General features: G+C 47.5%; 1 protein-coding gene across 1 annotated transcript; it reads right to left on the bottom strand.

Moving 5' to 3' along the window:
- Positions 1-1,822: 1,822 nt before the first annotated feature.
- dnajc1 (DnaJ (Hsp40) homolog, subfamily C, member 1) lies at positions 1,823-24,257 on the bottom strand. The gene is made up of 12 exons (XM_015977015.3): positions 23,964-24,257; positions 13,316-13,417; positions 11,778-11,824; positions 11,535-11,700; positions 11,354-11,451; positions 11,194-11,287; positions 9,239-9,323; positions 8,907-9,070; positions 8,643-8,762; positions 8,463-8,511; positions 7,926-8,308; positions 1,823-2,127 (listed from the first exon to the last, which is right to left on the bottom strand). Exons 1-12 carry the CDS (start codon positions 24,120-24,122, stop codon positions 2,059-2,061), a joined length of 1,536 nt encoding a protein of 511 aa, XP_015832501.1. The 5' UTR covers positions 24,123-24,257; the 3' UTR covers positions 1,823-2,058.
- Between the last annotated feature and the right edge of the window lie 483 nt (positions 24,258-24,740).

The raw sequence follows: 24,740 nt of genomic DNA, 5'->3' as shown, positions 1-24,740 counted from the left end.
CAAATACTCCAAACCAATTTCTGGTGCATTCGTCACACTCCAAAGGAATCTTGTCCAAAAGAGAGAATTGTAGTGGAAAACATGTGGCGATGGGTCGCCAGCCAGATGTGTGAAGAATGTTTTAAATAAAAATGATGCAGAAGTGTCTGATGTTGTCTCTGGTCTTCTGTAATTCCTCAGAATAGCTTTTTCCACCTTCCTGGTTCTTGAGATCTCTGAATGAACAGTAAGTAAGCCACCAAGTCACCTTGTGTTCCAATCATCCACACTTTATTTACCCATAATGCACCAGGGGAGTCTTTCACCCCAGTCCTTGTGACTAGCCTGAAGATTTTACATGCCCCCCTTTCTCTCCTGCTGCAAAGTCTCATGTTTACACCTCCTCAAACTTTATTGAAGGGCATCACCCGTTGCCTTGGTAACAGACATTCCTCTCTGCCTTCACTCCCTCTTTCAGATGAGTTGAGGACACTCTCTTATCTTTCTGCGCCAAGGCTGCGATGACCCATGCCCTCCCCTTGAACAGCTTTTAGATGATCTAATCTGGCCTGTAGATAATCTCCAGCAGACTGACACTTCTAGCAGTATAAATCAGATCTGATGTAGTGCTTAGGCTTGCACCAGACAGCTGAGTCATCCATACGGTACATGCGCCGTTCAGTTCAAAGGGCCATGACCACCCCAACCCACGGACATCGACATGGGTATGGGGATTAACATTCAGATTAATTATAAGCATTCAGGATTACATATGTGATCAAACCTTATTTTCACAAGAATACAGATGACTAACCATGAAGGTGAACATGTTACATATGTGATAAAACTACAGATTCACGCCTTCGATGCTTGTTGTTCCAAGCTGCCACTTCTGCTAACTGGGTTGGAGCATTTTTATCCATTTAGCTGGAAGCTTAGAATTTGGTACATTCTCAAATGACTAGAAAAGTGTTGCGGTTCCCAAGTGAGCCATTGCTCTGCTGACCGAGTCCTCAGAACACAGCTGGTCTGTCTACACAAGCGTGGCCTGACATCCCATCGCTGTCTGTAGGGAGCCGTGAACCATCAACTCACTTCACCGCCAGCGTGAGACTGGAGGCTCTAGCGGTGAGAGCGTGCGAAGGCGGTCAGTCCGGATGCCTTGGTGTCGGCAGCCCTGCTGTGATGTAGATCTGTCAGGCTTTTCTAATCCTAGAGTTTCTACCAGGAGCTACTGCAGGAGATAGGTGTAGGAGACTCTTTCATGTTCTGCCTCAGAGTGACCCGTTAGAATCAGAACCGCTCTGGTTTTCCAGCGTTCCACACCTTTAAAACTGCTGCTGGATGGTGGTCCGCAGCGGTTCTGGAGCCTACAACCGAAGCTGAAACAGGCTCTGGGTCGGGTAGCTTTATCATCAGTGGTCTCCATCTCCTACCAACCCCACTTTTCCTCTTTCCTATCCATCCATCCTTACATTTTTAACACTATTTTTCTCATTTTAAACATAGTTTTAAATAATTTTTCACATCTTTTTGCGCTTTACGGTTTTTATCTCCAGAGGTTTTCTTTATTTCTAAAGACTCACCTGATCAGCTGGCTTTGGTGGGACCTCCATCTCCACCCGCTCCTCATGCAGATGTTTCTACCCATTCTGCTGTTCCCGGGATCCCGGATTACATTTTCTTATTCAGTCGACATTTCCTAAAACATTTAGTATATTTTTATAAACTCTAAGTTGCGTGTGAAGGGCCTCGTGGTCTTTCTCTACATGAAAAATCCTTTCTTATTTTTAATACAGATCACTGAACCGTTCAGCTGGTGATATTTAACTGGAAACAGATCAATAAAAAATGATTATAGCTTTATTCAGTTTGTTAACAAAAACAATAAATATTGTTTATTGATCAGCTGACAGGAGCTAAGGCACATGAGATCAGGGGACCCACAGAAACAATACACACCTGAGCAGGTAAAATACAAACACATGCTGTGGGTCAGTCCAACCCAGATGCCCCTGATCATACAAGTCTCAGGAGGTCAAAGGTCACAGCGGCTGAAAGAGGTGTAGCAAGAACATATCAGCTCCTCACCGACTTCTTCTTCTGAATGAGTTCAGCCAACATCTTGTAACGAATCATACACTCCTCCTGTAGACACACACACACACATACACACTAGTCAAGCATGGGGGTGCATGGAGGTGTATAGAGTCCTTGACAGGAGACCAGTCCAACTACTTTACTTTCATATGGGGACAAAATGTCCTTTAAATGGACACTAGGCAGCCTAGTGTACCAAACCAAAACCATCTGCTCGCTGTCGTTTGTCTCGTTAACAATTTCATCTAACAGCTGAAATCTCTCCCAGCGTTCCTGAAGGTTGGTTTATGCTTGACGCGTCCGCACGGCCCAAAGTTTCCGCACCGAGGACATTTTCTAATCCCCCCTGTCTGGCTGTGAAGCAAGCAGAATTGATGTCTGAATGCTGGTGACAAGCCTTACAGATTTACTCTCAGGTGGAGCATCAAAGCTTCTGCTTTTAATGTCAAGCCTGATACTTAAAACTTTATTGTTATTGTTTTTGGATGCTTTATAATTCCGACCAGACACGGAGACAGAGGCGAAAGAGAAAGGAAGAGACAAAAGGAAGGGGTGGTGGGGGTGGGGGGGGGGGGGGTACACAAGAATAAACAACTAATGATGAACAAGCATCTGCTTCTAGACCTGCAGAAAGAGAAAAACAACACACAACAGTACCAAACTACACTGCATCAACTTGATGAGGAAATATAAAATCAACATTGTTTTACTGAACAATCACGATAATAAATCACAGTGTATTTAGTGCCAACCACAGCCTCAAGACATGTGTTGAAAATGCCCAAGTCCATACTTATGAGAGCATCATGTGAGCACCTGTGTGTACACGCACTTGTATATGTAAGGTTTCTCTATAGGAGCATCCAATGGTGTGAGAGGCCACAGATCTGCCCCCCAAAGATGTGTAGGAGACGGAGGGAGCTCCAAGTCCCAGAGATCCAGGAGCTGTCCCAGAGTGCAGGGACCTCAGGGAGACTGTAACCAGAAAAGCCCCTGCCCCCCTCGAGAAGCGCAGAGGATTCCCCAGGGGGGCCACAACCAGCAGTCGGCAGAGTCCCGGGAGATATCAGCGACAAGCCCACAGGCCCGCCCGCAGCCTCCCACCCCCAAGCCAGCTGAGCTCGGAGTCCAGCGACCCGGGACCCGGGGGCGACCACCCCTGCCGGGAACCCAACAGAGCCCAGGGACTCAGATCCTTAAACCCCCAGACCCGGGAGCTGCAAACACTCACACAGACCAAGGGACCACACTCCACACCAAATGTGGCAGGGGGAAGGTAGGCGAAGATGTGTTGCAGCACAAGAAGTCCGAGGACAGGGGAGGAGTCAAAGGCCCCACCTGACATATGCAGTCATTCACAAACACAATCACACACTCCCTCCCTCTTGCTCACATACACACATACAACCTAAGACTCACAAAAATGCATGCCAGACACCCACTCATGCTCCCCATACACACCCTATTCACTCTGGTCCTGGTACTGCTGCACAAAGGGGACAACCCTCACCGGTTCCCAGAGTTTGCCCCTTTCTGCTGGGGTGCTGATGAGCAGGCTCCCCCACCCAATGCTGAGCAAAGCAACCCACCACCCCAGACCAAAACCAGACAGCCAGCTCCCCCTCCTAGCCTCCAGCTCCGGGAAGCCAAGCGACAACAGAGGTGTGCTAAGACCCCTAGTGGGCACCAGCACTCGAGATGAGGCAGAAAAATCCCCTTGCCAAATGCCGTTGAGTGTGCTCACTTCCAAGGCCCTAAGTGTGTGTTTGCTTGGAATATCATTGATGGAAGTGTTTAAGGTGCAAATAAAATTGGGGGCCAGGTTGCCACAGGAATGTGGAAATGGGATCCATACCCTGACTTGCCCACCCCCCAACGTCCTATGTGCATGATTGTGTGATGATGTGAGGGAGCAGGAGGAGGAAAATGTGTGGGGATGGGGAGGAATGGCTGGTTGGCCTAAGCCCTCCAGGGAGCCAGCTCCTCCACTGGCCCCAATAGGCACCTCCATTCCTAGCCAGGGCCCAAAGCAGCAGCAGTGAAGAGCCCCATAGAGTCCAAGGGCACCAACCCATCCCCACCAGGGCTCTAGACTAAATTTTTGCACTGGTTGCACAGGTGCGCCTAACTTTTTTTTTTCTTAGTGCATCGGAACAAAATTTAGGTGAACCCTAATTTTCTAATGCATTGCAGTTTTATAGATTCACCTTTTGAAAAAACTGTCCATCTAGGTATTGACTCCTAAATGGTTAATTAATCTAGTAAACATTAAGTTCTTTATCTGAAGCTTAACTGTACAAGATGGGTAACCTACAGAAAAAGTGTTAAAACTGCTTCAATTAGCTGAAATTAAAACTGAAAAACATTTTAAGACACGTTCAAATGTTTTACTTTAGTATTTGTCATGCACGTCTCAACCTGAACATTTCATGTGTCTGATGGATGATCTTCCATTGTAGCTCAGATGGACCTCCTGTAGTTAGGCCTCTCCATCTTTGGCCTTGGTTATCTGTAGCATTAATGTAGGAAAATATTAAAATGTACAAAGCTAATAAAATACCTGACCAGTAAACACTCAGAAAATGTTTTAAAAGAGGAAATAGTTATAGTTTTATAGCAACTAAAGTCTCAAAAACGTCTAGATCGAGTATTTTGTAAACGGTGTAGATTTATGGAAAGAGTCAAGCTCATTAAATGTGTTTGTAAAATGTTTTAAATCAAGGGCATGGCGTCATTATTGAAATGTAAACTCAGATGGCGTCTGTGACTGCATTTGAAAGTTAGAAGAGGAACGTGGTAAAACCGATTGTTTTTGTAAAAAAGAGGCGAGGATGATATTGTTTCTTCTCTCTGCTCCTTTTCATTCATATTTATTTTGTGTGTACGTTCTGTTTGCTCTTGTTTTTCTTTTGAATGAAATAAACTTAAGAAAAATGAAAGTTTATCATCATCTTGGCCTCGTCTGATAAATGACCCGCACTTGTATAGCGCCTCTCTGAGTAAGGACTCCAAAGCGCTTTACATTACAGTGTATCATTCATCCATTCACACACACATTCACACACTGATGGTGATGAGCTATGATGTAGCTACAGCTGCTCTGGGGCGCACTGACAGAGGCGAGGCTGCCGAGCACAGGCGCCACCGGTCCCTCCGACCACCACCTAGGGGTGGGAGATAAACTTGTTTTTTTGAATGCATCAAGATACGAACATGAACGATTGTCAATTGGTTTAAAAAACTATATCGATTTTATTAATGACGAGGCGCTAAACGCGGAACTCAGCTAAAAGGAAGTCTGGTGCTTGGAAGGAAAGTTTACAGCTGACTGAGGAATACGGCCAGCACTGCCGACATTAAAGGCAAGCGTAAGGAATTATTTTGGTTTTAACGAGTTATAGGGGAAAAGGGACCTGGACAAAAGCCATACGGTATGCAAGTTGTGTAACACAAAACTGAAATATTTTGGAAACACAACAAACATGAGAAACCACGTTGATCGTTTTCACCCAGAGGAGATGTAGATGCCGGTAGCTGCGGCTGCCGCCTCCAACCAGAAAACTATGGAGCAGGCGTTGTTAAAACTTCCACCAAACTCGGAAAAGGCGAACAGAATTACAAAGCCCATAGCAAGTTTTATCGCAAAAGGTTTGCATCTGTGAGCTATTTTTCAGATTTATATTTTAGTTTCTCTAGTTTGGTGTCTGTCATTGAACCACAGGGACACGTTCAGCGTCGCTAGGCCCCGGCTCCTGGAGAGCTGCTGCTCTCATAAAGCAGAGAGGGAAGCATCTCCTGCTCCTTTGTTCACTTGTTCATAGACTTTGTTGCGGCCCATTAAGAGTATCTCACTGTGTCTGTTGTTGAAGCACAGGAAGACTTTTTGATACAGTTTTTTTTGTCTTCGAACAGCTGGCCACACCGGTGCAACCTAGGATATTTTTTAGTCGCACCTTTGAGTCTGGAGCCCTGCCAAGGTCTACCTGAGGCTCCTGAGCCTGGGCCAGGCACTGCCGCATGTTCTTGCCTTCTTCCCGGCAGCATACATGTCAGGACCCGACCCCCATGGCCCTGCCCAGATCCCCACATGGAGCCGGCCATATATTTATATATAAGCCTTAATAATCGGCTTTAGATATCGGTCATCAGCAACTAAATTCTTTAAAAATTGGTATCGGCATTAAAAAATACATATTGGTTGATTGCAAGTGTGATATTTTGACCACAGGAGGCGATGGGGCTGGGTGAGCTTTCATTAGCCCTGTAAAGGATCGTTTTAGCTCATATTGGCTCAAGAAAAGGGTTTAAAAATACATAAAAGTTGTAAAGTATGACTTTAATCAGCTGTAGTAAAGGAAGCAAAGCCACCAGAGGCTGTAGAGCTACATGGAAGATGGTCCCTGAAAACAACAGCTAGGCCTCCACCTAGACCAGAACCTCGGGGCTGGCTAAGAAAAGAATAACCATTCAGGCAGAGTTCGATCAGACCAGAATAATCAGATGTTTGCTGCACAGAAAGTCCAGGTCTTTAGAGAGAATTGGATTATTGAGCAGGAAGGACTTGTTAACAGAGCGGGTTTTAATTGAGCCATGCTGAGTGAGGTGGAGGAATCAGAAACTACAGAAACAGCTGGAGTTAGTGGACGTAGATTAGCAGGGTTAGATCCACGGTGTTTATAAAGACCATTCATGGAGGGAACAGGAGGAGAAACCACTGAAGGATGAGGATAAACAGTCCTGAGGTAACATCGATGGAGGAACAGCAGCACGGCGGGGAGGGAGAAGCAGAACTCCCATTACGAAACAAGAGACGAAGCTAGGAGATTGAGCTCATGTCCACTAGCTAAACCACACAAGCCTTATGCTGCTTCCACATCTGGCCGGGTCCGGTTTGGGCTGGGTGGCATCGGTACACACACGCACGCACGCGCGCACACACACACACATACACGCACACGCGCGCACGCGCACACACACACACACACACAGAAACCTCTGAGCATGTGGTCGTGGCAAAAGAAAAAGTCTTTGGTCTCTCCCTTAAATTAAACAAAGACATGTGCCATGTCCACACAAGGACAACCCCTACTTGGTTCAGAGGAAGAGTGTGAACTACCCTTTAGTTTATGTTAGGGTTAGGGCAGTCACCAAAATGAATGGAAGTCAATGACGGGCCCTCACAAGTATAGATATACCAACATGCGTGTGTGCTCCTCACAGCACCTCTCAGTGAGAGCCAGAGGTGTTTACTCCTTATAACCAGAATTATGGTGAAGCCGTCGCCGGCAGATTCTACCCACCAATCAGAGGCTCCTCCTAAAAGTAGGTGTGAATTTGAGCCGGCCAATCAGTCGGCAGTGGGTGTGTTGGACCAGTTCAGCCCGAAGCAGACCGCCTTGGGAAGAGGGCTGGAAAAGCAGGCTACCCAGATGTGAACACCTACCATACCCCAACCCGTCGTTTAGGGTTAGGGTTTGCTCTGTTCTTCTGTTGCCCCGCCCACGTGCTCAGAGACATCATGGCGTGCACAAAACCTGGCTGCGCGGGGGCGGGCCAACACTACCAAGACCGGAGCGGGCCAGGCCAGATGTGAAAACGTCTCCAGGTTTCCATCCAGCTGCGTCAGGGTGTGGAGAGGTCCCACAGCAGCAGCTGGTTCCTGCATGAGAACCTGTTTGGAACCGCTCTAACAGACATGATGAAGTGCTATGAGCTCATGGATCATGCACAACATTTATTTTGAAATCAGCCACTCAGCACCTGGAAGTCTAACCCTGTCCAATCACATCCCTTATTGAGCTCCGAAGGAGGAAGTTTTAGTGGTTCTACAAGACAGCCCATCTCACCTTGGTCTTTCCTGGAACCACCTTGGCGATGCGATCCCAGCGCTCCGAGGTTCCTCTGGGGAACTGTTGCAGAGCCATTTCCAACAGTTTTTGCTGGTTCTGAGTCCAGACCACAGCGTTCCCCCTCTCTTTGTTCTCCTGTGGTTCTGCCTCCTCCTCCTCCACCGCGTTTGGGTTAAAATCTCTCTGCCGACGACCTCTGACCTTCACCTCTCCATCTTCTGCTGGTGAAGGCTTCTTGTTTCTCCTTCGGACTAACGGAGCTACATCCACCTCCTCATCATTCTGCTCCTCCTGCACACAGGCTCCGCCCACATCCTGAGCCATTAAACTGTCATCAACAGAACGATGAGGGTCCTTTAGGTCAGAGAGCTTCACCAAACCTGAAACATCACAGAAACGAGGAGCTTCACCAACTGAAGGCAGAGCACAAACCCAGATGAACTGCTCCAAAACCCGGGATGACCAAGTAGAACCTGGACAGAACACCCTGGTCCTTCAGGAGAACCTCTAAAACAAACCAGAGATGTGGTCTACCTGAGGTGGGGCTCACGCTGTCTTTCACTTGTTTGACTTTAGTCGTCACCTAGAGAAGAAACCAGAAGCAGTCAGGAGGGTCTGAAGGTCCTCAGAGGACCGCCAGCTTTACGTAGCAGCAGAGATATCTGTGGACCTCTTCAAAGGTCAGTTACAATCTGTCCACCACTTCATACTTACATCAGAAACTGATCGTCCAAGTTCATGAGCGATCTTCTCCCACCTTCCAGGAGTTCCTCCTGGGATTTTAACCATCAACCTGCTGAGGAGACTCAGCTCCTCCTCTGTCCAGTCTGCCACCTGCAGACACATGAAATGGGCTCTAAGAGAGGAACTGGGATGATGTCATAAGATGTTTATGTTGGAGTAAAATGGAGCCAGTTCTGGGTCCAGGTCTAACACCTGGTCCGATGATCCTGACCATGCTACTCTAAAACATCACACCTTCTTCTTGGAAGCTCTGCGATCCTGCAGCCAGTTGTCCATCTGATCTTCGATCTCCTCAATGGATGTAGTCTGCTCGTATCTCTGGGAGTCTGGAGCTTCTGGAGATGGTTTGTAAATGGGGAACTCCATCTTAGGCTTCTTGACCTTTGGTCGTTTTTCTCCTGCAAACACAACAGCAGGATTAAGGTGGTCTTTAGATCTTTGATCACTTTGTGAAACTGCTCCAACTTCAGCTGCAAAACTAAAGTCCAACCAGGACATCCATCCCAGAGCTCGTACCAGGTCATGGACCAGGACCCAGAGAAGACGAACAAGGAAAACATCTTTACTTATCGTAACTTCCTCTTCAGCTTCAGCCTCCTCCTTCTGCAGCTGCTTCATCTGCTGGTAGTCTTCGTAGTACTGCTTCACCTCCTGGAAGACACAAACCAGGACTAGGGCTGAACCATCTACTGGTTTTGGACCCAAAGTGATCACATGCCGTTTTTAGCACTCCTGACTGATCCAGGGTTTTCCCAGAGCGCGAGGGAAACCGGTACCGGGGCTGGGCCCGGCTGACAGAGCCACTCGTCTCTGCTGATAGGCTCTTCATCAGTGGTGGCTTTAAAACGAGGCTGAAGACTTTTAACTCTGTGGGTTTGCTGGTAGTTTATATCAGGGGTACTCACATACAAGTCTGCAGGGTCAAAGGTCAATCAGCACGTCTTAATACAGTTAGTTAGAACACAACTCGCCCTAACCTTTCCTCTTTAAACATGTTCTAGCAGTTTCTGTGCAGGAACACCTTCATGCACAGCCGAGGAACTCCAGGCACAAAACTGTGGACGTGGACTACCAGCCACTTTCTGCTGTAGCGTCTGAGAGGACCTGTCCTGTCCTCTTTCCGTTTGTCTGCTTTCATCTCTTCAGCCAGACGTTCTATGATCCATCAGCTTCCTACAATGACTTCACTGCATTTATTTTTGCTGTTTTTACGTCGGATCTGCTTGGTCTCATAACATATCACACAGGAAACCTGGATCACTGAAGAGGTCTTTGTAAACTAAGCACATGGATCTGGTGCTGGATGGTCCACTCATCTTTAAACTGTCTGTTTATATTGTCCACTTTTCTTTTAGGGAGAATTCAGATCACACCATTTCCATCTGAATGACTGCAGAGGACTAATCAGTGAATGGGCTGGTCCAGAGCTGGAGCAGATGAGCAGCGGTGAGCGACAGACCGTGTTAGAGCATGAAGAAGACTGAACCGTTGCTCTGCTGTGGAGCTGACATGGGCAGCAGTCCTCCTGGTGTTATTTAAACAGGGCGTGCACAAAATAACGCCTCAGTGGCTTGAGGGTGGAAAGTGGAGGTTTGCAGTCCGGACCCGGCCCGCAGGCCGCCTACTGAGGGGTACGGTTAAAGTCCCATAGTCATCATCACACTACGGCGGCAACAACAAATCAACTAAATTTATAAAAATTGATGACGTCATTGATCGGTTGTGCTGTGCAACTTTTTCGTGTTGCATAACCTTCATTTACCAGTCCGTGCACCCAGCTCAAGTGTAGGAGGCTTCAGATCAGAGCGAGGCAGATCAGAGCGAGGCAGACCAGAGCGAGGCAGACCAGAGCGAGGCAGAGCAGAGCGAGGCAGAGCAGAGCGAGAAAGGCCGGTGTTTTGATGAGGAACGACCCACTTAGGACAGTAAATTACTGACGCACCATGAGCTGATGGAGGTGGTGTGGAGGAAAACAGAAACCAGCAAAGACTCAAAGGGTTTGGGATCTAAAGCGTAACTACTGGCAGATTAGCTCATGCTAGCGGGTAGCAGGCTCACGACCAAGTGGGGTTCCCAACAAACACGATGCTCGTGAAACTAAGAACATCTAAACTCTACAAGCGGATGAAAAGTCCTCACCATCCTGTTTATTCTTAGCTGGCTGCAGCGCTACGGAGCAGAACTGCTGTCAGGTTCAAGTCTGCTCAGCTAAACACCGCTGCAGGATTACGGCAAGCCACTGTAGCATAATTCACAAACGTGCCTATCTGTGAAGATCATTTTAACTGGATTATTGCCAAACTAGCTAATACAGGGTGGGCCGTTTCCATGGATACACCTTAATAAAATGGGATGGTTGGTGATATTCACACATTAGTTTATGTGAGAGGGCAAACTTTTCAAGATGGCTGCGGACAATGGTGGCCATTTTGGATCCAACTTCTGTATTGGTTAGTCCTATACTCTAAGTACTTGTACTTTGTATTTGTGGTCAGGACTGGTGCAAACTAGGCCCACTCACCTGGACAGTCTGAGGCAGGTGTTTGATGGACAGGTAGAGCCAGATGCTCAGCTTCAGAGGGAGGATGTCCTGCCAGTGTGGTCGCTCCTGGGATCTAAAACAAACAGCACTAAACAAACCAATAAACAGGAAACTAGGAAGGATGATGTAACCGCCTTACCTGTCACTTCGTTCATGACCTGCACATCTGAGTTCCTCTGCAGGTCTGGAGCTCAGCTTCTTTTTCTTCTCCTTTTTTTTCTTACTTAACAACTCATCCTGCAAACACATAGATCAGGTCACATGACAGTCTGTGATATGATTGGCTGTCCAAGCCCAACCGTGCTGATTGGCTGCTTCACCAGCTGCTTCTCCAGGTAGATGGACCAGATGACAGCATAGTGTCCCACGGTGAGGATGAAGAAGAGCAGCAAGCCCAGCTCTGCATTACTCATCTTCCTCACTCGTCTGTAATAGAAAACTGGCTGGCGCCAGTCCGGAAGCCCGTTCACGAGGATGTCATCATACCTGTAAACAAAACACCTCCTGAGCTACAGACACCTGCTCTCAGCTCTGATTGGCTAAAAGGGAGTGGATGAACTCACCTGTGTCTTCTGTCTTCATCTTTCAGAACTTCATAAATGGACACGAGCTGAAATCAATCAATCAATCAATCAATTAGCTTTTATTTGTATAGCGCTTCCCCCTCCTAAAGGGGGACCCAAAGCGCCGAACAGCACAAATAAAACATAGAAACAAGACACCAATAAAACTAGGATAAAAAAACATTGATAATAGCAAACTAAATAAAAACAATTAAAATCTGTTAAAACCAGTCACCGAACAGATTAGGTGAAAGCCAGACGATTAAAATGAGTCGTCAGGCGGCCCTTAAAGCAGCCAAAGATGGAGGCAGCTTAATGCTAAGAGGTTACTTGGTCCAGAGGGGTGGGGTTAAAACTGAAAATGCCCTATCCCCACATGTCCTAGAACTGGAGGGAGAAACAGTCAGCAGGAACTGATCTGCAGAGTGCAGGGACCTTGAGGGTATATGTCTTTTTAACAGATCTCCAAGGTATGGGAGGTGGGCACTGCCCTGAAAAAACTGATGGACAAATAAAAGGAGTTAATACCCATAGGAGACCGGAAGCCAATGGAGCGTTTCCAGCACAGGAGTAATACGGTCCCATTTCTCAGACCCCGTCAGAAACCTGGCTGCACTGGACCCAACCCAGTGTAGTTACAGTAATCCAGCCTTGACATCACAAAGGCATGGAGTACTCGCTCCAAGTGGGTCCGTGACAGCAACGGCGTCATTTTTAGCTAGGCAGGAGCATACCACCAGGTTGATATGGGCGTTACATTTTAATCCAGAGTCAATCCTAATCCCAAGGCTAGTGACAACTGGTTTCTGACATGGAGCAAGAATATCCAGGTCAGATATAGTGCCCAGGTCTGACCTAGGTCTCAGGTGAAAGATGATGAGCTCCGTTTTATGCTCATTACCATGCAGATAGTTAGCAGCTAACCAGGACTTGACTTCATTAACACAGTTAACCAGAGTCATAACAGAGGCACCATTCCCAAGACATAGTGGTGAGTAGATCTGGCAGTCATCAGCATACAGGTGAAACTCAACACCATGGAAGTTGGACCCCAGCGGAAGCAAAAAAATGGCAAATAGGAGTGGACCAAGAGTTGAGCCCTGTGGAACCCCAACACAGAGCCTCCCAGGAGGAAAGAACTTCCCCCATTTTCACACAAAACCTCCTACCATGGAGGTACGACCGAACCATTCTAGCGCTGACCCTGAGATCCCCACCCACCGCTCCAACCGATCAGACAAAATATCACGTCAACAGTATCAAAGGCAGCAGATAGCTCTAATAACAGTAGTGCCACAGAGAAACCCTTATATAAGGATACATAGATGTCATGTAAACCCTGAGTAAGGCTGACCTGTGCCCAGACCTAAACCCTGACTCAAACACCTCTCATATATCAGAGCCCAACAGATCAGACTCCAGCTGCTGGAAAAGACATGTTTGTTGTTGTTTAGCTGGTGGGTGATGGGCTAGGGTCAGGAGAGGTCATACGTGGGCTAGGGTTAGACCATGATTTCATACCTGTTGTTGTTTCTCACCTGTCTAAACTGTGTCTCAGCATTTTCATCCTTGTTCTTGTCAGGATGCAGCAACAGAGACAGTCTGCGGTAAGCCTTCTTTACCTCTGCTGCTGATGCATCCTAGGAGTCACAGGACAACACGGCACAGGTGAGACATTATACCCACATACACATACATGTACTCTTATAGACAGACAGGCAGATAGATATGTGTGCATGAACTTAAAGGTCCAGAATAAAATTAGACATGTGACGTGACAGGGTGAGTGTCGCTGTAACCCGATTGGCTACTTGGCCAAGGGGACGTCCCTTTGGCTAACTGGTTAGCTTGATCTCACCCAGATGTGGTGAAACTAAACCCTCGTCTACATGCACACACAAACGTCTTCTTACAGCATCATACCCAGTCTTCCTGGTGTAACCACCTGTAGGCCACTTTTAATAAATTATCAATAGAAAATAAAGATGTTCAATAAAATGCAATATTCCATAAAAACATGGACTCAGAAAGGTGTGATGTCGTCATCGTCGTCTTCCTCCGCTTATCCGGGTCCAGGTCACGGGGGCAGCATCCCAACTAGGGAGCTCCAGACCGTCCTCTCCCTGGCCACCTCCACCAGCTCCTCCGGCAGGACCCCAAGGCGTTCCCGGACCAGATTGGAGATGTAACCTCTCCAACGTGTCCTGGGTCGACCCTCCCCAGGGAGGCGACCAGATGCCCAAATCACCTCAACTGACTCCTTTCGATCCGGAGGAACAGCGGTTCTACTCCGAGTCCCTCCCGAATGTCCGAGCTCCTCACCCTATCTCCAAAGCTGAGCCCGACCACCCTACGGAGGAAACTCATTTTGGCCGCTTGTATCCGCGATCTCATTCATTCGGTCATTACCCAAAGCTCATGACCATAGGTGAGGGTTGGGACGTAGATCGACTGGTAAATCGAGAGCCTGGCTTTCTGGCTCAGCTCCCTCTTCACCACGAGAGATCAGCTCAGCGTCCGCATCACTGCAGATGTTGAACCAATCCGCCTGTTGATCTCCCGATCCCTCCTACCCTCACTCGTGAACAAGACCCCGAGATATTTAAACTCCTCCACTTGAGGTAGGACCTCTCCCCCGACCCGGAGTTGGCAAACCACCCTTTTCCGGTCGAGAACCATGGTCTCAGATTTGGAGGTGCTGATCCTCATCCCAGCTGCTTCACACTCGGCCGCGAACCTACCCAGCAAGAGCTGAAGGTCAGAGCTGGATGAAGCTAGGAGGACCACATCATCCGCAAAAAGCTGAGACGAAATTCTCCTGCCACCAAACTCGACACACTCCACACCACGGCTGCACCTAGAAATTCTGTCCATAAAGGTAATGAACAGAACCGGTGACAAAAGGCAGCCCTGGCGGAGTCAAACCCTCACCGGGAACAGTTCCAACTTACTACTGGCTATGTGGACCAAACTCATGCTCCTCTGGTAAAGGGACTGAATGGCCCTTAACAGAAAGCCATCCACCCCATACTCCTGGAGCGTCCCCCACAGGGTGCCCCTGGGGACACGGTCATAAGCCTTCAAATCCACAAAACACATGTGGATTGGTTGGGCAAACTCCCATACCCTCTCCATCACCCTTGCAAGGGTATAGAGCTGGTCCACAGTTCCACGGCCAGGACGAAAACCACATTGCTCCTCCTCAATCTGAGAGTCAACTGTCGATCAAACCCTCCTCTCCAGTACCTTGGAGTAGACCTTTCCAAGGAGGCTGAGGAGTGTGATCCCCCTATAGTTGGAACACACCCTTCGGTCACCCTTCTTAAAGACGGGGACCACCACCCCGGGCTGCCACTCCACAGGAACTGCCCCCAATGACCACACAATGTTGCAGAGACGTGTCAACCACGACAGCCCCACAACATCCATAGCCTTGAGATACCAAGGACGAATCTCATCCGCCCCCGGGGTTCCGCCGCTGTGTAGTTGTTTGACTACCTCAGTAACTTCTGCCCCCGAGATTGGACAGTCCATCCCCAGGTCTCCCGGCTCTGGTTCCTCCTCGGAATGCGCATAGGTGGGATTGAGGAACTCCTCAAAGTATTCCTTCCACCGCCCGACTATAGCCCCAGTTGACGTCAGCAGCTCCCCATCCCCACTGTAAACAGTGTGAGCGAGTTTCTGCCTTCCTCTCCTGAGGCGCTGGACAGTTTGCCAGAACCTCTTTGGAGCCGATCGATAGTCTTTCTCCATGGCCTCACCAAACTCCTCCCACGCCCGAGATTTTGCCTCGGCAACTGCCACTGCTGCACCCCACTTGGCTATCCGGTACCTGTCCGCTGCCTCTGGATACCCACAGACCAGCCACGCCCTATAGGCCTCCTTCTTCAGCCTGACGGCTCCACGAACCTCTGGTGTCCACCAGCGGGTACGGGGGTTGCCACCATGACTGGCACCGGCCACCTTGCGACCACAGCTAGCAACAGCCGCCTCAACAATCGCAGAGTGGAACAAGGCCCACTCGGAGTCAATGTCACCCACTGCTCTCGGGATGCGGTCAAAGCTCTGCTGGAGGTGGGAGTTGAAGACTGTCTTGACAAGTTCTTCTGCCAGGCGTTCCCAGCAGACCCTCACTATGCGTTTGGGTCTGCCAGGTCTACGCGGCATCTTCCCCTGCCATCTGATCCAACTCACCACCAGGTGCTGATCAGTTGACAGCTCCGCTCTTCTCTTCACTCGGGTGTCCAAAACATACGGCCACAGGTCAGATGATACGACTACAAAGTCTATCATCAACCTGCGACCTAGGCTACCCTGGTACCAAGTGTACCGATGGGCATTCTTATATTCGAACATGGTGTTTGTTATGGCCAAACTGCGGCTTGCACAGAAGTCCAATAACGAAACACCACTCGAGTTCAGATCAGGCGGGCCGTTCCTCTCAATCACACCCCTCCAGGTCAAGTGGTCATTGGCCACGTGAGCATTGACATCCCCCAGCAGGACAATGGAGTCCCCTGATGAAGCACTATCTAGCACTCGTCCCAGGGACTCCAAAAAGGGTGGGTACTCTGAACTGATATTTGGCCCATAAGCACAAACAACAGTCAGGACCCATTCCCTGACCCGAAGGCGAAGGGAAGCTACCCTCTCATTCCCCGGGGTAAACCCCAACACACATGAAGAGAGTCTTGGGGCTAACAAAAAGCTAACCCCAGCCCTCCGCCTCTCAACCGGAGAAACACCCCCTCTCAAGGACTTGGGTTCCAGAGCCAATGCTATGTGTCGAGGTGAGTCTGACTATATCTAGCTGGTACCGCTCAACCTCTGCCACAAGCTCCTGCTCATTCCCTGCCAGCGAGGTGATGTTCCATGTCCCAAAAACCTGTTTCCTTGTCCGGGGATCGGACCGCCAAGGCTCCCGCCTCGGTCTGCCACCCGATCCACACTGCACCGGACCCTTCATGTCCCTCCTGCGGGTGGTGGGTCCACAGTTGGATGAGCCCATGTATCTGGTTCAGGCTGGGCCCGGCCGGGCCCCATGGGCAAAAGCCCGGCCACCCGGCGCTCGCTCACTGAACCCAACCCCAGGCCTGGCTCCAGGGTGGGACCCCGGTAACCCTCCGGGCCGGGCACTCCGACTCTTTGAATTTACATCAATGAAAGAGCCTCTGAACCGTTCTTTGTCTCAACCTTCACCTATGACCAATTTGTCATGGGAGACCCTAGCAGGGGGTACAAAGTACCCCAGACAACATAGTTCCTAGGATCATCAGGGCACTCAAACTCCTCCACCACGATAAGGTGACGGTTCAAGGAGGTGTGATGTCTGGTGTATTAAATAAATCTAGTTGTTTGATGTAATTTAACAAGTTATCAGATTAATATCAACCACTCTGATGACACTGAAGATCGTAGACACCCTCAAACACAACTGGTCAGAAGATACTTCCCAGGTGGCTTCTGGTGGACGGTTTCATGTCTGATGAGTGGATGATGGATTGAGTCAATAGACTGATCTAAAAAAGGATGGTTCATATGCTGCTAAAATTATTCCACTGAATAATCTGGTTTAATCTCCATAGGATGGTCATTTAGCATGAGCTGTGAGCTTTTGATGAACTCGGAAATCTGGCTGAACTGGGGAACGTAGGAAGTGATTCACTTTTAATGAAATGGTTGTTTTTTAATCTTTGGCCAACCAGATGTGATAAACGTGTCTAGGTGTTCACCACGACCCTCAGACACTCAGAAGAGCCTGGTTCCACTTAATGTGGAGTAAATCTGTTAATATACTGATATTAATATGAATGTAACTGATAATTAATAATTATTATCATTATTATTAATCATATATCATCAAGTAGACTAATTTAGTGTATTTAAGATCTGAAATAAGTCATGACATAATAAACATGTTGATTCATCATGAAATCACTTCAGATAGAACATTCACTTGCTCATTTTGCTCATTTTAAATATATTTTTAAACATTTTCTAAATGCTTTTTTATATTTTTACATTTTTGTTTTTGTGAAGCGCCTCGTGATTTTTATCTTGAGAGGCGCTATAGAAATGATATTTTCTTCTTCTTCTTCTTCACTGCAGAAAACACAGATTATGACCGTAAACCTGTAGACTGAAATAAATCATTTTATGAGACTAAATAAGAAGGACTTTATTAAAAGAAGTCTCGTCTCCTGGACCTTGGAGCTGCAGCTTCTAGTGAATAGTGGCGGAAAAGAAGTCAGGCGATGGAATTGTTTTGACCGTCTTCCCAAACAACAAGGTTAGAAGCTAACGCTAACCTAGGGTGACCATATTTCCATTTCCAAACAAGAGGACAGGGGATCTGTGCCTATGACGTCACACTATGGCAACGACACACAAACCACGTTGGGACCCATTTTTTGTCTCTCGTCTCGTCTCGTCTTCCTCCGCTTATCCGGGTCCGGGTCGCGGGGGCAGCATCCCAACTAGGGAGCTCCAGGCCGTCCTCTCCCCGGCCTTGTCCACCAGCTCCTCCGGCAGGACCCCAAGGCGTTCCCGGACCAGATTGGAGATGTAACCTCTCCAACGTGTCCTGGGTCGACCCGGGGGCCTTCTGCCGGCAGGACATGCCCGAAACACCTCCCCGGGTAGGCGTCCAGGAGGCATCCTGACCAGATGCCCAAACCACCTCAACTGGCTCCTTTCGATCCGGAGGAGCAGCGGTTCTACTCCGAGTCCCTCCCGAATGTCCGAGCTCCTAACCCTATCTCTAAGGCTGAGCCCGGCCACCCTACGGAGGAAACTCCATTTTTTGTAAGAACTAAATTAATATCAGATTCTGCCAAAAAAAAAAAAAAGGGCTCTAAAACAATTTGTATGTAAATATTTTGCATTTTTATTGCAAAATCTCATTTTTCTGTTTAAGTGCTGCAACAAGGTTTTATTAAAAATAAATTATTATACCTTTTGTTTTACTAAAGCATCGGTACGCTTCCTGTGCACAGATTATTCAGGATGCTTGTTTCAGCTGTGAGATTAGACGATAGGATCAATGATAAAATAAGTTGTCACACACTCCATGGAAACTTTCAGATAATCCACAAATAGTGGCTTTCAAATGGTTTTGTTACTTTTTGAAAGTTTAGAAAAGAAGCAGATGAGACAGCATGTCTGATAATTTAGTTTTTCATCTGATAATATTAGAACATGTCAGTAATGTCTGAGGTGTATTTACAAACACTGTGTAACTAATACTCCTGGAGAGGGTAGGAATTACACAGAGGCTTCTGGGGGTTCAGTTATAGGGGTGGGGGGTGTTATGTTTTGCCTTGGCCCCCAAAATGCCTTGAAACGGCCCTGGGTGTGTGACTGAGTTTTGAAGGTGATCTGAATTGTATCAAATGTATAAATATTACATGTGTGTAACTTATTGTTTTATACAGGTAAAAATGTGTAGTGGAGATAAATCTACCTACATTTTACTTTTCAACACTTTGTTTTGTTTTCTTGTTTTTATTGAACTATATTTTCCTGTCCTGTCTGTCTCTCATCTTCCTGCATCTCCTCTAAACTCTCCAGAAAAACTGTTGCCTGGATTCTTACCTTTTCACCTCATCAGTTACTTTTGAGAAGATCAAAGGGATCTCCTGACCGCAAAACGGAGAGCGCGTTTCGATGCTGCGTCAGTGAGGTGAAATCACCGCAGCACAGGTGATCCGCTTCGCAGTAGCAGAGTGCTTCAGGCACAAATAAGACAGAAAGTAGAGAACATGTGCAGACATGAACGATCGTGTGTTCATTATTGTTTTTTTTTTGGTTGTGCCACTTTGAGAATGGACCGTACGCTGGACGCAGCTGCCTGGAGCTCACCGACAATCAGCGCTCTGCCGCTCTCTGTGCTCTCTGCTCAAAAGAACCCCGGTACGCTGAGAGTCCATAAATGATGTAATATAGGTACAAACAGTGTTTCCGTCTCTCCCTGGATGTGTAGGATATCCAGCTCCCCATAATTCGATCCCTGCTACTGGATGAAAAACTGGCCATTTTCATCAATACAAGAAACCCCCCGGACAGAGAGTGAAAAGTGGACATGTCCGGGGAAAAGAGGATGTAATGGAAGAGACCCTAAGATCCCGCAAGTCAACTGCCATGACTCCATCTCCTTGGCAGAGCAGCTGAACGTCTTTTTTGCCTGCTTCAACGGCATTCGCCCTCTTTCCACCTGCAAACCCCCCCCCCCCCCCCCCCCCCCCCCCAACCAGAGCCTCACTGAACCAGCGCCAACCATCAGCGAGGAGGAGGTCACCTTCATCCTGTGCTGCATCAACCCATACAAGAGCTCTGGCCCTGATGGGCTCCGTGGCAGGGTCCTGAAAGAATGCTCCACCCAGCTAGGTGGGGTACTCACCAGACTCTTCCAGCTCCTTCTGGACTTTGGCTGTGTTCCAGAGCAATGGAAAGAATCTGTGATCATTCCGATCCCCAAGAAAGCTCATGCAAAAGAACTGGGGGACTTTAGACGTGTGGCCCTTACATCAGTTCTGTGCACGTGCATGGAAAGGGTAGTGGGAGGACACTTGACAAAATTCATCTCGGACCAGCTGGATTCCCTACAATTTGCTTACAAGGCAAGACGTGGTATAGAGGATGCAAGTCTCACTCTTCTAAATGCTGTCACTAAACACATGGACTCTACACAACCATACACAAGAATCTTATTCATGGATTTTTCTTCTGCATTTAATACAGTAGACACCAGCATTTTGCTGGAACAGCTTTCAGATCTCCATCTCCACATAAAGCTGCTTTTATGGATCCACAGCTTTTTGAAAGACAGGCCACAACAAGTGTTGTTAAGAGGATTCAAATCCACGAAAAGTGTCATTAGCATTGGACTGCCACAAGGCTGTGTTTTGTCTCCAGTGCTTTTCCTCAGTCTACACAAACATCCGGTGCCATAGTGAGAGAATGGCCCTGTATAAGTATGCAGACGACTGGTGGCATTGGTGGCATCAGTGAAGACATCGGAGGACCTGTCTAAATATCAGCAGGCGGTCAGCAATCTGTTCCAGACATTTGGAGACTTTCACCTGGGGCTGAATATCTCAAAAACTAAAGAAATGTGCTGTGGGGCAGTCAGCGAGGCAGACACATCCCTGTTCAAACCCCTCAGCATACAGGGTCAGCCTGTGGAGCAGGTTCAGTCATTCCGGTATCTGGGAACAGAAACTGATGACCACCTGTCCTTTGCAAATCACAGCAACGGTGTCTACAAGAAAGCGCTGCAAAGACTCCACCTGCTAAGGAAGCTAAGAGCACTCAATGTGAACAAGGACATCCTAACAGTTGTATATAAGTCACTGATTGAATCCATTCTAACTTTCAATATTACAGCTTGGTATAACTTTCTTACAGTTAAAAACAAAACACAACGGTCTCGTATTGTTAAATTAGGCAGCAAAATTACAGGTTCTCCTCAGATCCCACTTTCTGTTCTTCACGAGCGAGCAGTGCACAGGAAGGCTACCCTGATCAGTGCAGACTCAACCCATCCACTGAACCCACATTTTCATTTACTTCCATCAGGAAGGAGGTTCAGGGTTCCATTGGCCAAGAAAGGTGTCTATAAGAAATCATTTGTTCCCACCGCAATTACAATTTTGAATTCTTAAAGTTTTATTTCTTTTACGATGATTACATTCTAATACCTTTTAATTGTCTTTTTATATATTTGCGTGAATGCGTTATGGATTGTATTGTAAGGTGAGCCATGTCAAAGGCGAATTCCTGCCTCAATTCGAGGTGGACAATAAAGTTTATCTATCTATCTATCTATCTATCTATCTATCTATCTATCTATCTATCTGTCACCCTACTAACCATAACAGCAAGGTTAGAAGCTAACGCTAACCCCTAAACAGGCAGGTCAGATGTGGCACCCTATCTGTTGACCTCTGACATTGGCCTTGTTCAAGTTGAGCAGCGCCTCGCCTGGAAGACAGACGGATACAGCAGGGGGAGTGGCTGAAAGCCGGTGTTTAAGCCGAACAGATTTCCCTACATGTGTAGCTCGGGGGTGACGATGGATGAAGATGTCGCGTTAGCGTTCGTACTTGTTATTTTAATTCTGGTGCCTGTTAGCAACCGAAACACATCCTCACATGCTTGTGGATATCATATATTGTATATGGAAACATGACTGTAATAATAGGTAAAGGTTATCAGCTGTAGCTTTAGTGTGCTCATAGGAAACGTGACAAAAGAACACAAATCACATTTCTCTTCATGGCCTATATTGTTGTCATCATCAACGTAACATGATTTACAGAATACATGTGACCAACTAACATTTCATGTTCTACCACCGGATGTTTGGATCAAAATGTGAACCAATCAGATCTTAGATCAGGTGAGAGCCAGGCGTTTCCCGTCATCCCCTAGGATTTGCAGCTGGTGGAGAGCAACTGCAGCGGCTTGGCTCCAAAATCTGCAGCCGCCTTGATCTCACGAGGTTATCGTTGCCTACGTATGCATGACGTCAGAGCAAGTCGGCGTCAAGTCGGACACAAATCTAACCGGCATGCAATGAGCGCCGATCACCGGTGATATAATCTGCGCAGAACTGGCTCATTTCGAAAATGGCCATTGCTGCAGACAAATGACCTTGTTGGACTCTTCCAACGCTACATTGGGCACCACCATAACACACCTTTATGGGCCATTCCCATCTGTACCAGGTCGGCCCGGGCCGGGTAGCGTAGGTTGTTTACATATCTGGGTGGCCTGGTATTTTTCCGGGCCAACCAAGGCTCATTCTCAGCTTCTCAAGGGGGTCTGCTTCAGGCCGACCAGGGCCAACACACCCACTGCTGAGAGCAAATTCACACCTTCCATTAGAGCAAGCCTCTGATTGGTGGGTAGAATAAGCCCACATGGGCTTAAGACAAGGATGTGTGGAATCAAACGGGCCAGGCTGGGGCTAGCCGGCCCGGGCCGACCCGGTACAGATGGGAATGGCCCATAAGGCTTCTCAGCCCATGTGTGGGGAGACCCACATGTGCGTAGCGCCTTTCAGAGTCAGAGGATTCCAAAGCGCTTCACACACACACACACACACACACACACACACACACACACACACACACACACACACACACACGCACACACGCACGCACGCACGCACGCACGCACACACACACACACACACACACACAGTCTAGGAGGACATTTCATTGGTTGTTTTTATTTAAAATTTCCTCCTTACCATTCTGGTATCATGTTTATGTTTTTCATTTATCAGATGCTTTTATCCAAAGCGACTTACAATTTATAACCTATAGGGCATGTTGTGATCTGTGGGGGAAACCGGAGTACCCGGAGGAAACCCATGCATGGGGAGAACACGCAATTCCACGCAGAAAGGCTGCAGCTGAGTTTCGAACCTACGACCTGCGAGGAAACAGTGCTAACCACTGCGTCACCATGCATTCATGATGATATTCATAGAACTCAGTAAACCTCCTTCATTGTTCCGTTGTGGAACGGCGTCAGGGAAGCTGCTTTTTCTGCTAAAGCTCCATCTGACTGGAATAATTCACCTGTTATGAGATCCACCACTTCTTTTAGACAGTTTAAAATCCTGACTCATGATCATTTATTACCCATCTGTAGAAGTTTTTGAATTACAATGGTTTCATCATTTAGTCATTCTACACTTTTATCCCAGATTTCTGTGTTGTGCATAAGCAGTCTCTCTACCATTTAGTTGTGTCATCATATTTTTTATGTAAATGTACATTTGTTCACACAATTTATTCTATTTGATTAGCTAACGTCTTTGTTTTCTTAATTTTGTTTTGTTTATTTACTAATATTTTAACTGTGGTAGTATTAATTTGTCATTGCGTTTTGAATTCAGATCGTCGCTCTGTTATCTTGGCTTTGCATTAGCATCTTTGTTTCCAGGAAGACCCGCTTGTAAACGAGATGCTTCATCTCGAGTGTTTTTTTATCCTCCTTAGAAATAAATAAATAAATAAACATGTCCATGAGATCCGGCCTCAGATCTGAAACGGAAAAGATTCGGTTCGGTTTCCTTTGAACTGCGCGCGCTAGCTAGCTTAACGAGCTGAGTGTGTACGTGGCGCTCCCCGGGGTTACCATGGAAACGGTGAACCGTTGGCAGTTAGCACGCACCTGATCTATGTTCAGGAACTGGTAGAATGTCTGCGGGATTTCCTCCACCAGGTCCAGCAGCTCCAGATCCGCATCCCAGGCTGCTAAAGGGGGGGCCGCAGAGACCAGCAGCGTAATCCAAACCAGCAGGGCCTCGCAGGGACCCGCGCGGCCCCGCATCTCCTCTGAACCCGACACAACACCTGAAGGAACACCGGGCACTTTGTGACCTGAAGTCAGGACCACGACGCAGAACCAGCACGGTCTGAGGAGCCCGGAAACACAGCGGTGCAGTCCACGTGACTTGGAATCGTAGGATGTTTAAGGAGGGTCCCAGCTTTCCCGCCTCTGATTGGCTAGAAGGGCTCTGCTACGATTGGCTACTTCCAGAACAGCTGTTGGAGAGTTTGGTGAAAAAAGTATGAACTTAGCGCTATAACAAAGTTTCTGTCCTGCTTTGTGAAGTCATGTTTGTTGTTTCTTCTATTTAAAACAATGAAAATCGTAAAATGTGAACTTATAATAAATCTGGCTGTATTTATCACACGGTTGGACTTACTTTATATCTGTTCACTCCAAGCAGACATGTCCAAAGGGCGGACCAAGGGCCAATTGTGGCCCTCCGAGCGATTTTGTACGGTCCTCCCCCTTGAATTTTTAAAATGAGGAATGATGTCTCTCGATATAGGATGTGGAAATAGATCCGCCCTTTCTAACAGGTTTATGTTCAGATTTTTACTCAGTAGCCAATTTTGAATCTACACTGAACAAAAATATGAATGCAGCACTTTTGTTTTT

The sequence above is a fragment of the Nothobranchius furzeri genome, chromosome 11, assembly GCF_043380555.1.
Source record: "Nothobranchius furzeri strain GRZ-AD chromosome 11, NfurGRZ-RIMD1, whole genome shotgun sequence".
In the NCBI taxonomy this organism is placed as follows: Eukaryota; Metazoa; Chordata; class Actinopteri; order Cyprinodontiformes; family Nothobranchiidae; genus Nothobranchius; species Nothobranchius furzeri.
Note: the sequence above shows the minus strand (reverse complement) of the source record. Positions and strands in the feature narration are given on the sequence as shown.